Source organism: Rhinoderma darwinii, chromosome 7 (assembly GCF_050947455.1).
Source record: "Rhinoderma darwinii isolate aRhiDar2 chromosome 7, aRhiDar2.hap1, whole genome shotgun sequence".
Lineage (NCBI taxonomy): Eukaryota > Metazoa > Chordata > Amphibia > Anura > Rhinodermatidae > Rhinoderma > Rhinoderma darwinii.
The window spans coordinates 126,861,341-126,879,859 of NC_134693.1; the positions used below are offsets into that span (position 1 = coordinate 126,861,341).

Here is an 18,519-nt window from a genome sequence, read left to right on the forward strand (position 1 = left end):
AACGGAATTTACAGTCCTATAGTAATCTATGGTGCGGTCAGTTTGGTTCAGTAGACTACAAATGAGGCTTTACGCAAGACAGACCGGAGGTGAAGTTTGTAGTAATTTCTCTCAACATTTACGGCTCTGGGTTTCATTTCCAGAGGTCCTGGATAAAAACGTTCATTTTGGATATGTGGAACATAAAAACTGCTCCAAATTTATGCATTTCTTGGCTAGTTTTGACACCAGCAGCACCTTTCCAAAAGAGGCAACGGCTAAGAAAAGGTAAACATTTTTATTTTAAAAAAAATTAAAATCATATTTTTGGAAAAAGTCACTCTATTTTTTTATAATATCTAATGTAAAGCTGTCAGAAGTGGTCTCATATGTGAAAGTTTCCCCATCTGTAGTGACATTTCTGTAAACACAGCACATGACAAAGACCTTTCTGCACCATTTAATTACATAAAAAATTGACGCAGAAACAACAATTTTTGTAAATGATCCCAATGAATACGAATGAAAAGGAGGCAATGCAGACAGGAAACTAGGAATAAGAACACGTCTGAGCACCGGAATAAAATGACCTTTGCTTTCTAAAAGTAAGATTATGATCAAGTCTTCTGTTTTACTTATTTATACATCAGAACAAAAGAACAATTGAAGAATTCTGGGCAGAATCTAAGTTCCAGGTGCATTGGGTTATAATAGGCCGCTCCATGGAATCAATGGACTCTAATTGGAAATTGACCGTAGTTTCCTGGAGAAAGTCATATAATGTTTTTAAATATTACAGAACTTTACAAAACTTTTTCTTTCCCCCACCTTTTCACAACTGGCGGCCATATGCCCTAGAGATAAAATGTCTGACACTGTTTTCTCACTAATAAAGAAAAGCAAGGGCAGGATGTAAAAGATACTTCCAAAAAACACAGATGGGAAAGTGTTTTTCAAAGGAAAAGTCAACAATAGACCATGCTGTGAAAATGACTGGAGGTGACACTAAGAAATGTGAGCAATTACTGTTTAGCAGGAGAGACCCAAGATCAAAGAAGTTTTATAGAACTTGCAAGGAGTAGAGAAAAAGCAAGCTGGGTGGGCCGAATGATCCCTATTTATCCTGTGTATTTATCTAAAAAAACCTGATCTGCCTCCTAGGACCAAAACCAGTATACAAAACCTGACGTTGGTCGCCATGTATTTACGCAATCACTCCTATGTGTTATATAGATAGCGTGTGTTTCAAGTGCTTGGCTATCCATATTGAGCTGTTTATGGCCAACGATAAATGGTCCAAAATGTTTTTGATCAAGGGGTTAGGTCTTGTTCATTGGCTTTAAGAAAACGTAAAACAAATGCACCAATCCACACTGTGTGAATCGGGCCTTATACTAGATGCAAAAATTGTCACCGATAAATATATAACGCATGAAATTTTTTTGCCCTGATGCGTGATTTTAGCTCACCATATATACAATATATTACCAGAACAGCTCTTATAATAATATTAAATAAAAATTTCCCTCTCATTTTCCATAAGGTGGCCATACACATAAGATGAGGGTCAGCCACAATTCGGCCGATCAATCGAATGTTGGATCGTTCATGCGATGATCTCACCATAAGCATGCCAGACTAAACTGACAATGAAACAAAAATGTGGCAAAAAAACAACACCAAAAAGTGTGTGATACAATGTAGATGGTAAAGAGAAAGAGCGACTTCTCCTGGATATCTAAATCACTGCCCTTTCATGATCTACACTCTAGATTCTCAACCTGTACCCCAGGGGGTACATGACATGGCTTTAAGGGGTACTTGCACTATCCTTGTGCAATGTACCTTGATGTCATTTATTTGAGTAAACGGTTCTTGGATTAGAAATGTTGCGAAACATTGATTTACACCACCGCTAGGTAGCTAGGTACGAGCCATGTCAAAGTAACCCACAGGGCAATAACTGTAGTGAAGGTCAACCAATAATTCCTTCAATTCTCCTCACAGAAGTTTATGAGATCATTGCCAAGAAATCTATCGACTAAAGCTGGCCATACGCTTAAGATTTTTGAAGGCCGAAAGGGCCGATTTAGACCATTTTATGCTGATTGAAGACAGATATGTGTGGAAAAGTTGATCTGCCGTGTTGGATTTTCTTCGCCGTTGACAGGTGCAGTCCTTAGAAAGTCATTCATGTCAAACAAGAGATATGTATCCCTTTACCAGAAGCCCTGACCAGGCCACAGATCACGGCAAAGATCGATCAGTGATAGTCCTTTTAACTTATGGCGTTGTGGTCCAAAACGACAACCTTCACAGACGAACCGTCAGCGAGAAGTCAATCCGAAAACAGCTAAGATCCCTAATGTATGGCCACCTTAAAACTAGGAGACGTCACAGTTTGGTACTCTAATTCAATCACGGCCCTGGACCAGAATCAGGAAACAAAATCATTGAGGGGTATTTTAAAAATGTTTATGGCCGGAAAAAGCTGCTCTTATAAAGAGACAACAATTACATCAATATATAACAACTCTGCTAAAAATACCAGAAAAGGAAAAATATGCCCTCCGATTTCTTCTCTGTAAAAAACTTGGATGAGTATCACAGTGGGCTGCTGTTAATACTATACTGATAGCAGACACAAAAATACACGGCACATTCGGGTTTTAATCCCTACATTGATATGCCAGGCAGCTTATCAGATCCCGGGGACAGGAGCTGCATGTGATCTGCTCATGAGCTTAGGAATGGAGGAGTAAGAAGAAAGATAAGAACATTCGATGCCCCAGGAAACCGAACATTGGTAAATCTGTACTTGACAAACTGAACTATTCCAAGTCTCCCTGAGATTGCAGGGTTTATACAGCACGAGTGGTATTTCTTACCATCAATGTGGTTCCAATTCCGAGAATTTAAACTCCAGCATCGTAACAAAGGAACATTTATTATTGTTTATAAACAGGATACATTGCCACTTTAGGTTAGTCCTAATGAATTCAGCCTGTGGAAGGTGCAATGCACATTTGTAGATATCTGCATCATAAACAATATCAAAGCAGAGAGGAGGCCCCATAGATCAAACTGGGCCCCCATTACGGTTACGGGTTTTGCCACCCAAGACAGAAAGGCCTGGTGTTTTTGTCCCCCCCCCCCCTTCAATCCCTATACAAGACTTTTGGGCCAATTCTACACCCCCTTATTTGCAAATAATGTAGGTCCATTGTAAAGAACAGTCCACTGTACACAGGTTCTCACCTCCCAATAGCAAAGGATGAAGAGACCAACCAGCGCTGGCCCCGCCTGTTCAAGGGCTCCATTGAAGCAGCATGGGCTGCCCCCACAATGCGTACACCCTTGTATAAAGGTCACCCCATCTATGAGAGACACTATTTTAAAAATGTACTCACAAATTTGAAAAAATATAGCATGGTGACCCCTTATAGGTTTATGTCACATGGTAGTAAGTGGTGTAAGACCATCATAATAAAATGGCGCTTCTCATTCCTTTTAGGGTTACGGTTTGATCCCCAGTTATGGTTTTGGTGAACATCAATGACAGGTTAGACCATTTCTAGCCAATGCTTGTGGATTATGGAATCCAATCCCATCATAGCACACAGACTATGTCCCACCAACCTTCTTGGACTACAGGACCTGGGCCGGCTCACTCAGACTTGGTAGAGTCATTGGATGATGCAGCCGTGTAACAGTCACATGGCTGATTGGTCTGATGTCAGTATAGACGACGTCTCCCATATTACTTATAGGTTGAAATCTATTGTTTCAAATATATAAAAATTTATATAAAATAAAATAAAAAATCCTCTCGGTCTTGGAACACCCATTTTACATGGTTGGTTGCCATCGACACCAGATTTCCTTGAACAAACTAATTTTTTTTTAATGTTGAGATTATACAAACTATTCAAGGATTAGTAAATCCCAGATGGAATCATCTCCGTATATTATTAAAATATGCTGTTCAGCTTGAACCTAATCAGCTCGATCAGAATGAACATTTCAAGGTCTGGTAAAGAATAGCGATGACATCATCTTCTATATACTTGCAGCGGGGCCATCACTGACAACTAACGTACCTTCACCGCATCATTATAGAAAGGTTACAGGTCAGCCCCTATTATTATCTATATTGCCCCTATACTAGCACAGCACCTCATTGATTTCGTCAGGATTGACTGGAAACTTTCTCAGGAATTGGGCCAAACCTTGGAGATGCCAAACGATTCTGCAATACCCTTGAGCTTCCTCAGATGCATATCAATCACTGAGAGCATGTGTTATTTCTCTTCAGAAATCTTGAACCTAAATCAAACTATTAGTCAATATCTTGACCCCTGATAATATTAACCCTTCTTCCATCATTATACTGGCATGATACCTCTACGTTCGATTGTCCCTACTGATGCTTCCACCACTACTCTTTGGTTTCCAGGTCTGGATGGATGAGGTGGGGGCTTGCTATACAGGATGATCGCTATGCTCATAAACTGCTCATTGACCTTTCTGCAGTAGGATTATGGCTCAGACTTGTCACACTGGATGAATAACATCTAAATTATCTCATTCTTCTATTCATTGGTGTTTGGGGCTTCACTGAACCTACAACCACATTCATGGATCCAGGTAAATTTAAAGGACACTTGACTTTAAACATACTTATGCATGGATACATAAAGCGACCCTCTGATACAGTGACAATAAATGTAAATATGACGTGGTATATGGAGTTATATTACCTGGTGCCCTCTAGTTGCGCCCCTCTGCGGTGGATCTGCCGTATTATGGTCCCCTCTGTGCTGTCCCAAAATGACTGCAGTGCTTCTTAGACTACGAGTCTGAGACACTCCCACTGTTCTCGGATTGGCCAGAGCTGCTCACGTGGGCAGTTCTGTCCAATTCATGAACAGAGGGAGAGTCTTAGGCTCAGTCTGAGAAGCGCTGTGTCCATTTTCAGACAACACAGAGGGGACCCCAAAATGGTGGATCCACGGCAGAGGGCACAACTGGAGGGCAGCAGGTATTATTACTCCATATACACCATCATATTTATAATTTTGTCCTGAGACTGGAGGGACGCTTTAAAGGGGTTTTCCGAGATCCCCCACCCAAAAAAGAATATGATCAATCCATTTTTTCCGACTGTAGACAACCTGCTGACACTATTCCCCCCAACAACAAAAAACTACTTACTTTTCCTTGTGTTTACATCGATTTCGGGAGTGTTTGTTTTTTCAGCTTCCTACTGAGACTACATTTCCCTGCATGCCTTGCACGCTCTAAGGAGCGCACATTAGGCTCCTCCATTTTGTTCAATGCGTGTTATGTACAGAGAATTAGCAGAGAACCGCGCATGCGCACTCCCCGCATTGAAGGAAGATGCACACATAGAGTAACGTCACTATACCGTGCCGTATACTGGTCTATCAGCTCCTAGACCTTGTGATTGGTATATGGCACGGCACTGGCGGGTGCACAAGTCACGTGATCAGCGAGGAGAGCCGAGAACGGGGCACTTTTGGAATGATAAGTACATTAGAACTTAGGTGTGGGGGAGAGTGCACGATCAGTGGTACATATAAAAATAGAAAATCGGCAAAAATATAAAATTAATTGGAAACAAAACAAAAAAATCTTAGGCCTTATTTACACGAGCGTATTTTACATCCGTGTGCTGTCCGTTTTTTTCACGGACACCACACGGACCTATGAAATTTAATGGGGCTATTCAGACTTGCGTTGTTTTTCATGCAGCGTGTCTGTTGCGTGAAACTCACTGCGGGTCCTATTTTGGTGTGTATTTGCGCACCCCGCAGCCCATTGAAGTCAATGGGTGTGTGAAAAAAACGGTCAGCAACACGGACGCCATCCGTGTGCTGTCCGTGATTCACGCACACCAGTTGTTAAAGAAATGATGAGGTCAGGAAAGAAAACCTCCTTCAGTTTTTTTTGCTGACGTAAAAAATCGCATGACAAACGGATGACAGACGCGCGTAAAAAAGAACTCAGACACGCTACACGTATGCCACACGGAACTGCAACACAAGAAAAACGGACACGCTCGTGTGAATAGGGCCTTAAAGAGACAGTCACTTTGCATATGATCTCAGGGTTATACAGATACATTCAGCCCTGAGATCTTTTCCATAATAGGATAGCGTTTTTTTTTGCCATGACTAGACTACCACTTCTCTGCAGTGGCAATATGGGGGATGTTGTGGTCCGAGACGCTCCATACACTGTGCTGACGCCCGCACTTAGATGTGAGCACAGTGTAAGTGAATGGAGTGGGTGGGCACAGCTGGTGTCGACATCTACCCCCCTTCTAAAGAGGAAGAGGAGCCAAAGGGGAACGGAAGAGAGTTGAGTAGTTGAGCTTCTACCTAATGTATGTAAAGATCCCCCAGGGTACATGGCATATGTGTCTGCGGAGCAATACATCTAGACCTGGCTATGGGATCGGAGAGCCCCTAAATGTACGCGGCGCCGCCACATATCAGAGGCTCCAGTGTTACACTAAACACGTCCTGATGACGCAATTTTAAAATTGAGCCGGCGGCTGTGAAGGGGAAAATATAATTATTATTTAATACAGAACAAATGAGGCTAAAGATTAGGAACCTGTGCGACGCAGCTCCGATATATGCGAGATTTCCTATATCGCTTTAAGATGCATTGTTACCGTAGCAACCACCGCATCACGCTGTATTTATAGAAGCTGGAATCTGCAGAGAGCTAATGTATTCCGTACAACAAAATAATTCCCCCTTGGCAACAAGGTAACCGCGAAACCCTGTCAGTATTAATGATGAGATATAGTAACTGCTGACAAGAGTGGCCATATAGCGCCATTATCGTCACCCCTCCCCCACCATGTGTCACTGGTTCTCATAAGGGGTTTCGGGCTGTTATATGATAACCGGAGAGGTGATATACGCCATTTATTAGGGCAGGTTTCCAGTTATATGGGAAATTTTCTACATTTATATTATTCCGAATGGTTTTTAAGACTCTTCGGTCAAATTTATGGCGCTGATTGTATCTTCCCTTTACCGGGACGTGTATATAATGTTACGTATCCTATCGTATAATCACTGCGAGAAGGCAAATGTCTTCACAATAACAAAGAGCTAATAAAAGATTGATTATAAATTTCTCTTGATTTTTTTCCATTTTAAGTTAATGGAAATATTTCCCATTTATATTATATTCAGAGACCTCCCGCATTCAAGGGCGCTGGGGTGAGTCATATTGGAAAGCTAAATACGTGCACTTTTCTATTAGGACATTTAAAGAGTTTTTCCAGGAGGCTGTGATAGATGGAAGTTACATATGCAGCACTGCTTACTTATAATCTCATGTTTTATTTAATATACATCCTATTGTTTAGATTAAATTATTCTCTTTAGTGTCCCCTGCACTGCAGCATAGCCCCATCTGAAAATTATCTATCGTAGCGTTAATCCTGAGCTTCCTGATTCATTAATAAAATGCAAGAACTGCAGTAAAGACTGACACATACAGCGCAGTAGGAAGGAGGAATTTAAATGCAATGTGAACCAACAAGCCTGATGTTCTCTATAGAACCAAACCGAGCGGTAACTGCATTTCCATGCCTTCATGGTGTTTTTAAACAAATGTCCTAAAATTGAAGACCTCTCACTCCTGCTTCTTCTCGATCTATCGTCCAACACAGTTGGGGTCTTTGGCCCCTTGTTCAGACATTTATGGCATATCGTATGTAATTCATTGCAATATCCCTTTAAGATATATAAGTAGCAGCTTTTATTCTGCGCAGTATACAGGCTTAACCCTTTATTTCCTATTATGAAGAAGGAAATGCGAGGAGACCCAGTCACTTATATATGAATATACAATTATGTTGAGAAGCTGCAGTGAACATAGATTTAGTGTCGTTCTTATATACCATCATCCCTCGGCACCCCCCCCCCCCATAATATACGTGTAGCACTAAATACAGGACAATGTATTCCTCTCATGTATTATGCACGCGCTGCCCGCTCGCTGGTAATGGGAGACACTTGTGGAGGATCATTATACCAGTATGACCAGTCAGGGTGTCGGAGACGACAGTCCTCATTCCAGGGTTACAGAATTATAATATAAAGTGGGTGTTTTTTTCTATAATTTCCAGTAGTTTTGGTGACGAGTCTAATGTCCATCTCCTAGCAAATTGTTAGACCGCTCTTCTAAAATTCTCAGCTCTCATGTCTTAACCCCGATCAGATCCACATTTGTTGGTAAATGACTAGAGAATTGTTTAGTGATTCCCTAATATAATGTCAATGGGAAATTTTCCTTTTAGCTGAGGGATGATCTGATTGTCCTGAAATGACTATTGGGGGGCACGCACGCACGCACGCACGCACGCACGCACGCACGCACACACACACACACACACACACACACACACATATATATACACACTGCACACGTGACAATTCCCGCAGATTGACCAGAATTCTGCTGAACAAGGAGAGACCTCCGGCTGCTAGCAGAGAAACAGGGTCTTCTGGTAGAGATCAGCAGAAGAGGTGACATGTGAGCGGCTGTTTATTGGAAAAAAAGGAGAACATTTTGGTGTTTTGTTCATTTACACTTGCTGGCTGGCATTATTAATGGCAGAACTCTGACTGGTGATATTAATGGGGTCATCTCTGGTTGACACCACTATTAGATACCACTATTAATGGGGGTCAGGGCACTCTATCTGCCACTATTTGTGGGGAAATCTTATATGGCACCATTAGTGGGGGTACTCTGGCTGGCAACATAGTGGGTAAACTCCAGCTGGCACCATTAGTGTGAGCACTCCGGCTGGCACCAGAAGTGGGAGCACACTGGCCGCCACCATTAGTGGGGGCACTCCGGCCGGCTCCATTCGTGGGGGCACTCCGGCCGACTCCATTAGTGGGGGCACTCCGGCCGGCTCCATTAGTGGGGGCACTCCGGCCGGCTCCATTAGTGGGGGCACTCCGGCCGGCTCCATTAGTGGGGGCACTCCGGCCGGCACCATTAGTGGGGGCACTCCGGCCGGCACCATTAGTGGGGGCACTCCGGCCGGCACCATTAGTGGGGGCACTCCGGCCGGCACCATTAGTGGGGGCACTCCGGCCGGCACCATTAGTGGGGGCACTCCGGCCGGCACCATTAGTGGGGGCACTCCGGCCGGCACCATTAGTGGGGGCACTCTGGCTGGCACCATTAGTGGGGGCACTCTGGCTGGCATCATTAGTAGGGGCACTCTGGCTGGCATCATTAGTAGGGGCACTCTGGCTGGCATTATTAGTTACTGCGAACTAATAAAGTATGATAATAATAACAATAATAGACACATATTATTTCAAATGGAACCTCCTATTGTAAAATCTTCCCATTGTAAACATTCATTAGTAAGTCATATAAACTCCCTAATTAAAAAAATGGTTTGGTCCAGCCTATGATTGTGTTGAGGAGGTTACTTAGCAAGGTGGACGCCTACGCAAGGAAAACCTGTACCTGAAATGCCAGTAATGCCCAATCACACACGACGGGAGAAGTTTTGCTTTATACTTGATTATTCTTTTGTTATAGCTGTATACTTTGGAGGGGGCAGGACTTGTTCCCCTTCTCTCTAGTTTTACTTTTAGCCTTTCTGTATTTAGCGAAGACAAAGGAAACCAGATTTTTATTTCCAACATATAAAGAGAACATGACGACTCTTACCTATGTGCTGTGCGCAGGTGTCACAATACTCGGCATATAAGGACTCAAAGCAGTTACAGCAGTACGGACGTCCTTCTTTCATGATGTATCTCTGACCGCCAAGCACGGTTTCACATTCAAAGCAACAAAAGTGTTTCATATGCCAGTGTCTTCCCTCCGCTTCTGTACATTCATCTGCAAAAATAATCTAACAAAGGGCCAAAAATCAGACAAACTACTTATAAACCAAAAAGCGACAGTACTCACTCAGAAACCCCAGTCACTGTACATTAATTCTTAAACCTTTAATAAGTGGGTGTGGCTTGACAACAGCGGTGGAATGATTAAACGCGCACCGGGGTTAGGTATAATTTTGCGCCATATATTTGTCATTACGGATGGCAATTCTGATCGGCTGCCACAAAAAGCATAGAAGTAATTTAAAATTCGCCATGCATGCGACTACATTTTCTTTTGTGTTTATTAATTCCTTATATCTTATAATACGATCAACATGTCATTTACAGCTCTCGTAAAAATCGCTTTATGGGTCATTCCATAGACGCACTTCACTTTAGGGAGAAACCACAAACCACAATACACAAAAAGTCAATGTGTAAACGTCCCCAGGGCTCTGCTTAATCCTGCGTTATCCTATCACTGGAGGGATTGCGGGGTGAGTTTTGCTGAGCTGTGACATACGGAGGTGAGATAAGACGGCAGCTATTTCTCACCATCTCACCAGGACATATATCAACGGAAGAATTTCGCAGAACATCTGTATAAACTGTGACCCTTGGGCGTTTGGACACAATGGAAGCCCTTCAACAACACACCGCCGATCAATACTGATGTAGTGTGTTACTTGCTGCAGGGAATAGCAGAGTCTTTCAATAATGGGGAGATCTGTGAAATAGGAGTCAAGTATTTTCTTTTCCTGATGACATGAGTTATTATATGGCTGAGTGAAATGTGCGGAGAACGTACTTGACCAGCACTCAGATTATAATTTACACACGATCATATATAGAGGATGAAGCATTAGGCTGGGTTCACACGACCATGTTACGTCCGTAATGTACGGAACGTATTTCGGCCGGAAGTCCCGGACCGAACACAGTGCAGGGAGCCGGGCTCCTAGCATCATAGTGATGTACGACGCTAGGAGTCCCTGCCTCTGCGTGGAACTACTGTCCCGTACTGTAATCATGATTACAGTACGGGACAGTTGTCCTGCAGCGAGGCAGGGACTCCTAGCATCGTACATCACTATGATGCTAGGAGCCCGGCCCCCTGCAGTGTGTTCGGTCCGGGTCTTCCGGCCGAAATACGTTCCGTACATTACGGACGTAACATGGTCGTGTGAACCCAGCCTAAAGCGGGTTTTACACTGCCAGATTATCGGGCAGACGAGAGTTCATAGAACGCTCGTTGCCGATAATTGCCCTGAGCAAACGCTCAATCATCTGCTGGTCGTATCGTTTTAAAAAACTTAAATAATATCGTTGTTGGCAGGACATCTCCCTGTGTAAACAGGAAACGCGCTGCCGACATGATAATAATGTATGGGGACGAGCGATCGGAGTAAGGAGCGCTCATCCCCATACATAGCTCCTTGTGACCGGATCAAACGAGCGCCGATCAACGATGTCTAAAATTGGCCAGTGTTATAGGACCTCAAGATATTGGACAAAAACTTGCGGACTATGCTATTAACCATTGCACTTTGAAATTTTTGTATACTTTTGTACTAGGACTAGGTTTCAGGGAGTGGGGTTGGAGTTTGTTTTGTATTGTTTTGAATCATAAAACAAAATTACAATAAAAGATTATAATTGACACAAAATGTAGAACATTTTCACTTCATAAAGACCCTTGAGTCGTTTTCTTCTATGAAATTGTTAAAAATGAAATTTTTTTGTTATATCTGTTTTTGGGGAAAGCTGGGAGACAATCCATCAAACCGCCATTAAAGGGTCTGCACCAAACTGCATATATTTAGGCGTCTGGTCTGTGCTCTGATATTAATATATGAGTCTGGTCTGGAATTTATATTAAAGGGTTTTCCACTTTCTGACAACTGATGAACTATCTACCGAATAGGTCATCAGTATATGATCGGTGCTTCCGGCAATATCTTCCGATGGCCGGAGGCAGACGGTGGGGCAGGATCAGTGCCGGGTGTCGGAGTTGTCAGAACGTGGAAAACCTCTTTAATATAGGGTATCTGAATATACTGTAATTATGGGTCTCATATCAATATAGGGAGTCTAAATATATTTAGGGGTCGGGTCTGGGGTCTGAAAATATTTAGGGGTCGGGTCGGGAACCGATATTAATTTATGGGTCTGATATTAATATAGGGAGTCTGAATATATTTAGAGGTCTGGGGTCTGATATTATATAACCACGCCCTTTTAGATAAGCCACATCCCAAAATGCCACTCCCATTTTTGGCACAACCCGCTGCTCGAGTATCACCCTTGAAGGGCTCCCTCATGTTCAGAACTCTTCAGAAAGTTTGGTAAAACCTCCTATGGGACCTGGAAATGCAACCATTAATGAATGTCCAAGAAGGAAGAAACAGATATAAATAATAGGATTTTTAAAGGAACACTCCAGGTAAAAATGATTCACGGTGTTAAGCCTCGAAGGGGCGGAGCATGACTAAGGGATTCAAAGAACACTTTATAAAGAGATGCTCCGCCCCCTCAGGACCTGCACTAGTAATATTCCTTGAACAAATCGACTGGGGGGAGGGGATAACACAAGGAATTGTACATACTGGTGATCCCCCCCCCCTTTTTTTAAGGTTAATTCTCTTATAAGATGTTGCCCACTTTAGTCATCTACTTTCCATATGGAGATGGTAATAGAGGGGACCCCCTAATCAGCACAACCACCTCTATTAGCCACCGCAGGAGGCTGCTGCAAAGAGGGGCTCTCGCTCTGGAGGACCTTATATGTTTATCACATAGACATGTATAGATTTTAGTGGTAATTAGGACGACTATGGCTGATTCCGGGGTCCCAAGCAGTAGGAATCTCTGACCAGTTAGTCACTAAATAACTTGATGGAAAATGATTGTCTAATCTAGACGGCTCTTTTAAGTTCTTCAAGAGCCCTTTGAAACTGTAAATTACCCACTATATAGGGGGTCACCTCCATTCTATAAGGACTATTGTGTCTGTGTCTAGTATACTATTATTATCTGAATTGCTCTCAGTAGATATGTGGGTGGGGTACTTAAAAAGTGACTTTCCGAACTAATAGGAAGGGGGGGGGGGTTCAAATTGTCCACCATTGCCGTGCAAACACAGGTTGATGTGTACAGAGCGAAGCAGTGTAAAGCTATGAATAGACTGCGGAGTGATTCTGCTGATCTCCACTCACCTCATCACAGGCTGCACATCGAGGCTTTAAGCACTCAGCATGATGTCTGCCGCAGTAGATCTTCCCATCTTGATAGAAGTATATAAGGTCGACCAGCAGTTCATTACATATCGTACACACGAAACACTGCGGATGCCAACAAATTCCATGCCCAGCTCTGGATGCAAAGACGGCTATGTCCCCTCCATTAATCTGACCTCCACACTGCAAAGCAACAGCACATTATAACATAGGGTGACTTACATCCAGAAATCATGTCAAGATCATAGGGGGCGGGGCTGTGACAACCTCTCATTTAGTGAAAAATAATTTTTGAAGCAGCACAAATCCCGAATCTGGTGCGGTGCACGCTGTCAAGCCAGGCAAACCCACTCCGGCATGATGTAAATTCCAAACCTCTCATTTAGTATCACTATAAGCGCTAACCTATATTTACAGTGTGTGGATCAACATTTAATAAAGGACCTGTCACCTCTCCTGACATGTATCTTTTAATAAATAATTGTATTTCCCATGAAATAACAATTCTGAAGCACCTTTTCATAGAACCTTATGATGTGCCATTCCTCTGTTATTCCTCCTAGAAATTTATAAATAAATTGACAACTGGGTGTTACCAGTTGGGGTGTGTCCCTACACAGACTGACAACGTCCAATCAGTGCTGACAGAGTGAGACTGTGTAAGGACACGCCCCTCTGACAAGGGGAATGGTAGCACCCAGTTGTCAATTTATTCATACATTTCTAAGAGGAATAGCAGAGGCTCAACGCAAAATATGTTCCAGAATAGTTTTTTTTTACTGGGAATACAAGTATTTGCTAAAATGGACATGTCAGGAGAGGTGACCGGTCCTCTTGTAAATGGCTGACCCGGCAAAGAAGATAATAGGGGTGTCTGCGTTTTTAGTGGAGTTAACTTGCAAAAATCAACATTTTATGCATCTCAAAGGAATCGTTTACGTCTTATTCTACGAGCCGCTACAATGAAGAATATCTTGCCAGGAGGAGCAACGACCATGTTATAGATTCCTCGCGCACACTAGGATCCACATCTTCTTGACACGATTGTATTTCTCATTATTTAGCTGTTCAGGTCATTAATTTGCTCCCAGGGAGGATATTCGTTTTTTTTTTTTGTATCCAGAGCGTCTGCATTTAATAACACAAATTGCTTAGCCCTAAGAACCCGGACTGAATGCGATGCCTCAGGACTTATATCCTCCTCAGGGGGCCCGTCCAGCCAAATGCGATAAAGAAGGTCTGAACTGCAACATCTCACATGCCAAGATTATAGAAAGGAATAATGTTCTTATAAAAAAGACTCTTAAAAGGGATTGAGAAATAAAATGGAAGCTGTGACTAAACTCTTCATCGCCCGTCTTACAGACGCGGCCCTCGCAACAGCGCAACAGTAATTAAAACCATCATAAAAGCCAATGTAAAACTGCAATTATGTCAGCGCCGAGCAGTAAAAGGTAAAGTGCTGATGGAGAATCTGCGGACGGGGCAGAAATGAGATCACTGTGGTATAACAGCTAGAAATGTAATCCCTACAAGGCTAATACAACGGTGATACATTGTTACACAAATTATGCAAATTGACTTTAATTGCATTGCGGAAGGAGGCGGCCATATCTTTTTTTTAAATAAGAAAAGTAATATAAGAAGATTATGTGCTTTGGAGGATGTCATGTCATTTAGTAATATCCTCATGTCACCTCCAGCTCTAATTTAGGCCAGGATCACACACGCAGTTTTGATGCAGTTTTTGTCACCGTTTTTTTTAGCCAAAAAAGTGGACACAAAAGAAAGGAGATGCATCAGTCTTTTCTTTATACCTTTCTAAAAACTGAGCGAAAAACGGCATCAAAACTGTGTGTGTGATCTGTGCCTTATGAATTTTTCTTTCCATTTTATGTGCAAATACCCTGGTCGAAAAATACAAAAAATTCAAGATGACTATTGAGTGTACATCCCCATGTGAGTCAATGTCCCCCTAGTTGGGCTTTTAGATCTTGATGTAGTTGGCGTCTATGTTCAGTATTTTGGAGTCATTTGAAATGATCACCTAAGGGCATGTTCACACAGCTTAAAAATCAGAAGCAGAACGCCTCCAAACATCTGCCCATTGATTGTTCCGTCGGGGTGTTTTTTTACGTGGCCGTTTTGAAAAAAGTGCATGTCACTTCTTGAGCCGTTTTTCATTGACTCCATAGAAAAACAGCTCCAAAAACGACTTGTAAAAAACACTGCGAATAACGCGAGTTGCTAAAAAAAAAACGGCTGAAAATCAGGAGCTATTTTCCCTTGAAAACAGCTCTGTATTTTCAGACGTTTTTTATTAAGCGTGTGAACATACCCTCAATGTTCATGGATATTTTTTGATCGATCATTTTCTCCTGATATATCTGTTTTAGTAAATACTTGCATGCCCCATGAAAAAACTATTCTGGAACATCTTTTCATAGAACGCTGCATTGTCATGTTCCTCTGTTGTTCTTCCTGCAAATGTATGAATAAAATGGGTGTTACCATTCCCTTTGTCAATAGGCTGTGTCCCTACAGTCCGGCACTGTCAGCACTGATTGGACAGTATCATTGTGTAGGGACACACCCCATTGACAAGGGGAATGGTAACAGCCATTTTATTCATACATTTGCAGGAAGAATAACAGAGGAACGAGGCAATGCAGAGTTCTATGAAAAGATACTCCAGATTTGTTATGGGAAATGCAAGTATTTACCAAAACAGAGATGTAAGCAGAGCTGGACTCAAGAGGTTTATTAAAAGTACTACAACGCGTTAAGGCCGATTATACCGCAGACTTGGCTACAATGTGATTCTGTCTATCGGAAAAAACTGGCGTAGTCTTCAGCAGCCAGTCGCAATAATGACATCTTGAAACAAATGTGGTTTATCCTTCGGATGCACCAATGTTACTGGAGATATTCCGCTGCTGGGGCATCATCTGTCACAGTCTGAACCTCATACTTTTTATCGAGTAGGTTGACAGACACATAGGAAGACTTTCTCACAAAGGTGCCAGGGTTGAGAGTGTCAAACACTTGCTAAAGGCAATGCACTTAAAGTCCATTTGTGCTTAGAAAATGCTGAACCTTCATTAAAATGAAGAACTGAATATCCCTGTAAATCTGCCCTCTCCATTCATTCACCTTATGTAGTGTAATGTATACTCTGTTACCATTCAGTCCTCGGGCACGGGTCTCAGGGACCACAGCTGTGGGCGGCACGGCCTGTTAGTACTCACAAGTCTGTACAGGTTTCTATATGGACTTAATATACGTTCACATATGGACGTTTATCATGTCTACACAGTCAATTAAACACAACCACCACCATCGCCACCCTGGAGGTCTATGAAAGCAATACTTGCAGACCTAATTTTAATTAAATGGTTAAATGGGTATAGGAATAAAAAAAAACACGGCTACTTTCTTAAATAGCGCCACTCCTGTAAATTGATTGTGTCTAAAATTGCAGCTCAGCTCTATTGAAGTGAACAGAGTTGAGCTGCAATACCACACACAACCTGTGGACAGATGTGGCACTGTTGTTTTTTTTAAAGGAGTTGTCCAATTAATGGCCTATCCTCAGGATAGGACATCAATATTTGATCGGTTGGGGTCAGACTGCCAGGACCCCTGCCGATCAGCTGCTTTTAAGGGGCTGCAGCACTCGTACCCCTTCATTCCGGTCGCTGCTTACACTGTGAATGGCTGACACAGCAGTAGCGAAGGTTCACAGTGTTACAACCGTCTCCCATTGAAGTGAATGGTAGAAGGCTGTAATACTGTGAACCGCTGCTACAAGTGTGTGTGGGCGATTCACAGTGTGAGCAGTAAAGTAACTGAAGGGGAAGCAGCGCTCATATGAGCGCTGCGGCCCCTTCAAAACAGCTGATTAGCGGGGGTCCCAGAAGTCTGACCCTGACCGATCAAATATTGATGTCCTATCCTGACGATAAGCGATCAATTTTTAGGGACTGGACAACCCCTTTTATCCTCTTCAACCTCTTTAAATAATAAAGCAGTGGCGGACAAACGACTGTAGTTTTTAGGAACCAGTTAGACCATCCAAAAACCAGTGTGATTTTTTTATTAGCCAGGTAATAAGGACTTCCATGGACATCAATAAGCCCAAAAGGTAGGCACTCAGCAGCAAATTTCTAGGCACATTGGTTATCCGGTTCCTGGGATTTATCCAGCCTTGAATTAAAGTATACATAATATCAGGTCGGCTAGCTTTGCCTGAAACTGCAGTATAATTATCATTGGTGGGGACTGGGGTTTTGGGGTTGGGCATATGATTGTTGTGTGATTGTAATGTTCTATTACCTGTGTGGTGGTGGGTTAAGCCGATTAGGCTTTGTTCAAATCTGCATTGGGACTCCGTTCATGGGTTCCGTCTGAGCTTTTTCGTCAGGGGAACCCATGAACGGAATCCTAGTCGTTTTGACGGAATCAATACCGTAGTCGAAAATGATGGAACTCTTAAAGAACGGTGACAAACGGAAACCATTTGCATCAAATACGTCAGCATTGAAATCAATGGTGATGCAAACAAAAACTTATGGTTTCTGTTTGTTTCAGTTTGGATTCCGTTCATGGGTTCCCTTGACGGGAAGGTCCGACGAAACCCATGAACGGAGTCCCGACGCAGATGTGAACGAAGCCTAACTCTTTATATGTGTTGCACATGGTACAATGTCCCGATGATATGTTATCCATGATCTACCCTTTGTAACGGTGAATAAACTTCTGACATGCTGTACCAATGGTCTCTTTATGTTTTGTTACCAAAAGGTATAGATAAAAACGTTTTTAACAAAAAGCAAACATTATAATGTCAACACACATCTAGTGCTATTTCAATTCACACCTATTAGTTAACATTGTACAATTCCTTTGAATAAATACACAAAAAGTTACAAAAAGGTGCGACAAGCAATGTAGACCTTGTATTGGCCGTCAAAAAGCCATAATATTCTGCCTAAATCCAAATGAATCGATCCAAGGAATATAGGGCCAGTAATAAAACACGGAGATATCGGTATAAAACACCACATTGCTTTACCTGTTCACAGACGGCTCCGGTCATCGTCACCGGAAAAGGCCTGACATTCCCTCTCCCCAAATTCTCGCGTTTTCTTTGGTTACTGAACAACTTGAGCTCTCTCTTCTCTTCCTCATCCAGAGAATTGCAGTAGCGAACCTGCAAGAAGAAAGATTTCAGCTCTCGAACCTTCTGCAATTTTATGAGTCACTGAAAGTCAAATAGAAATGACTACATTTTTAGGAGAAATCTGAAACTTTTGATCTATGAAGATTATAAAGAAATCAAACTGCAAAATCTAAAATATGACGATCGATTATAAGCCAATACAATAATGTCAAACAGA

The 18,519-nt window shown here is 42.4% G+C and overlaps 1 protein-coding gene across 2 annotated transcripts in view; it reads right to left on the reverse strand.

Annotated features, from left to right (window-relative positions):
- PRICKLE2 (prickle planar cell polarity protein 2) overlaps nt 1–18,519 on the reverse strand; it is a 216,068-nt gene that overhangs the window by 14,897 nt on the left and 182,652 nt on the right. For both annotated transcript variants that reach the window (XM_075833990.1, XM_075833991.1), the window contains 3 exons: nt 18,195–18,332; nt 13,100–13,303; nt 9,727–9,913 (listed from right to left, as the gene is read on the reverse strand). In XM_075833990.1, the coding sequence (XP_075690105.1) occupies nt 9,727–9,913; nt 13,100–13,303; nt 18,195–18,332 (529 nt within the window). The remainder of the gene's footprint in view (nt 1–9,726; nt 9,914–13,099; nt 13,304–18,194; nt 18,333–18,519) is intronic.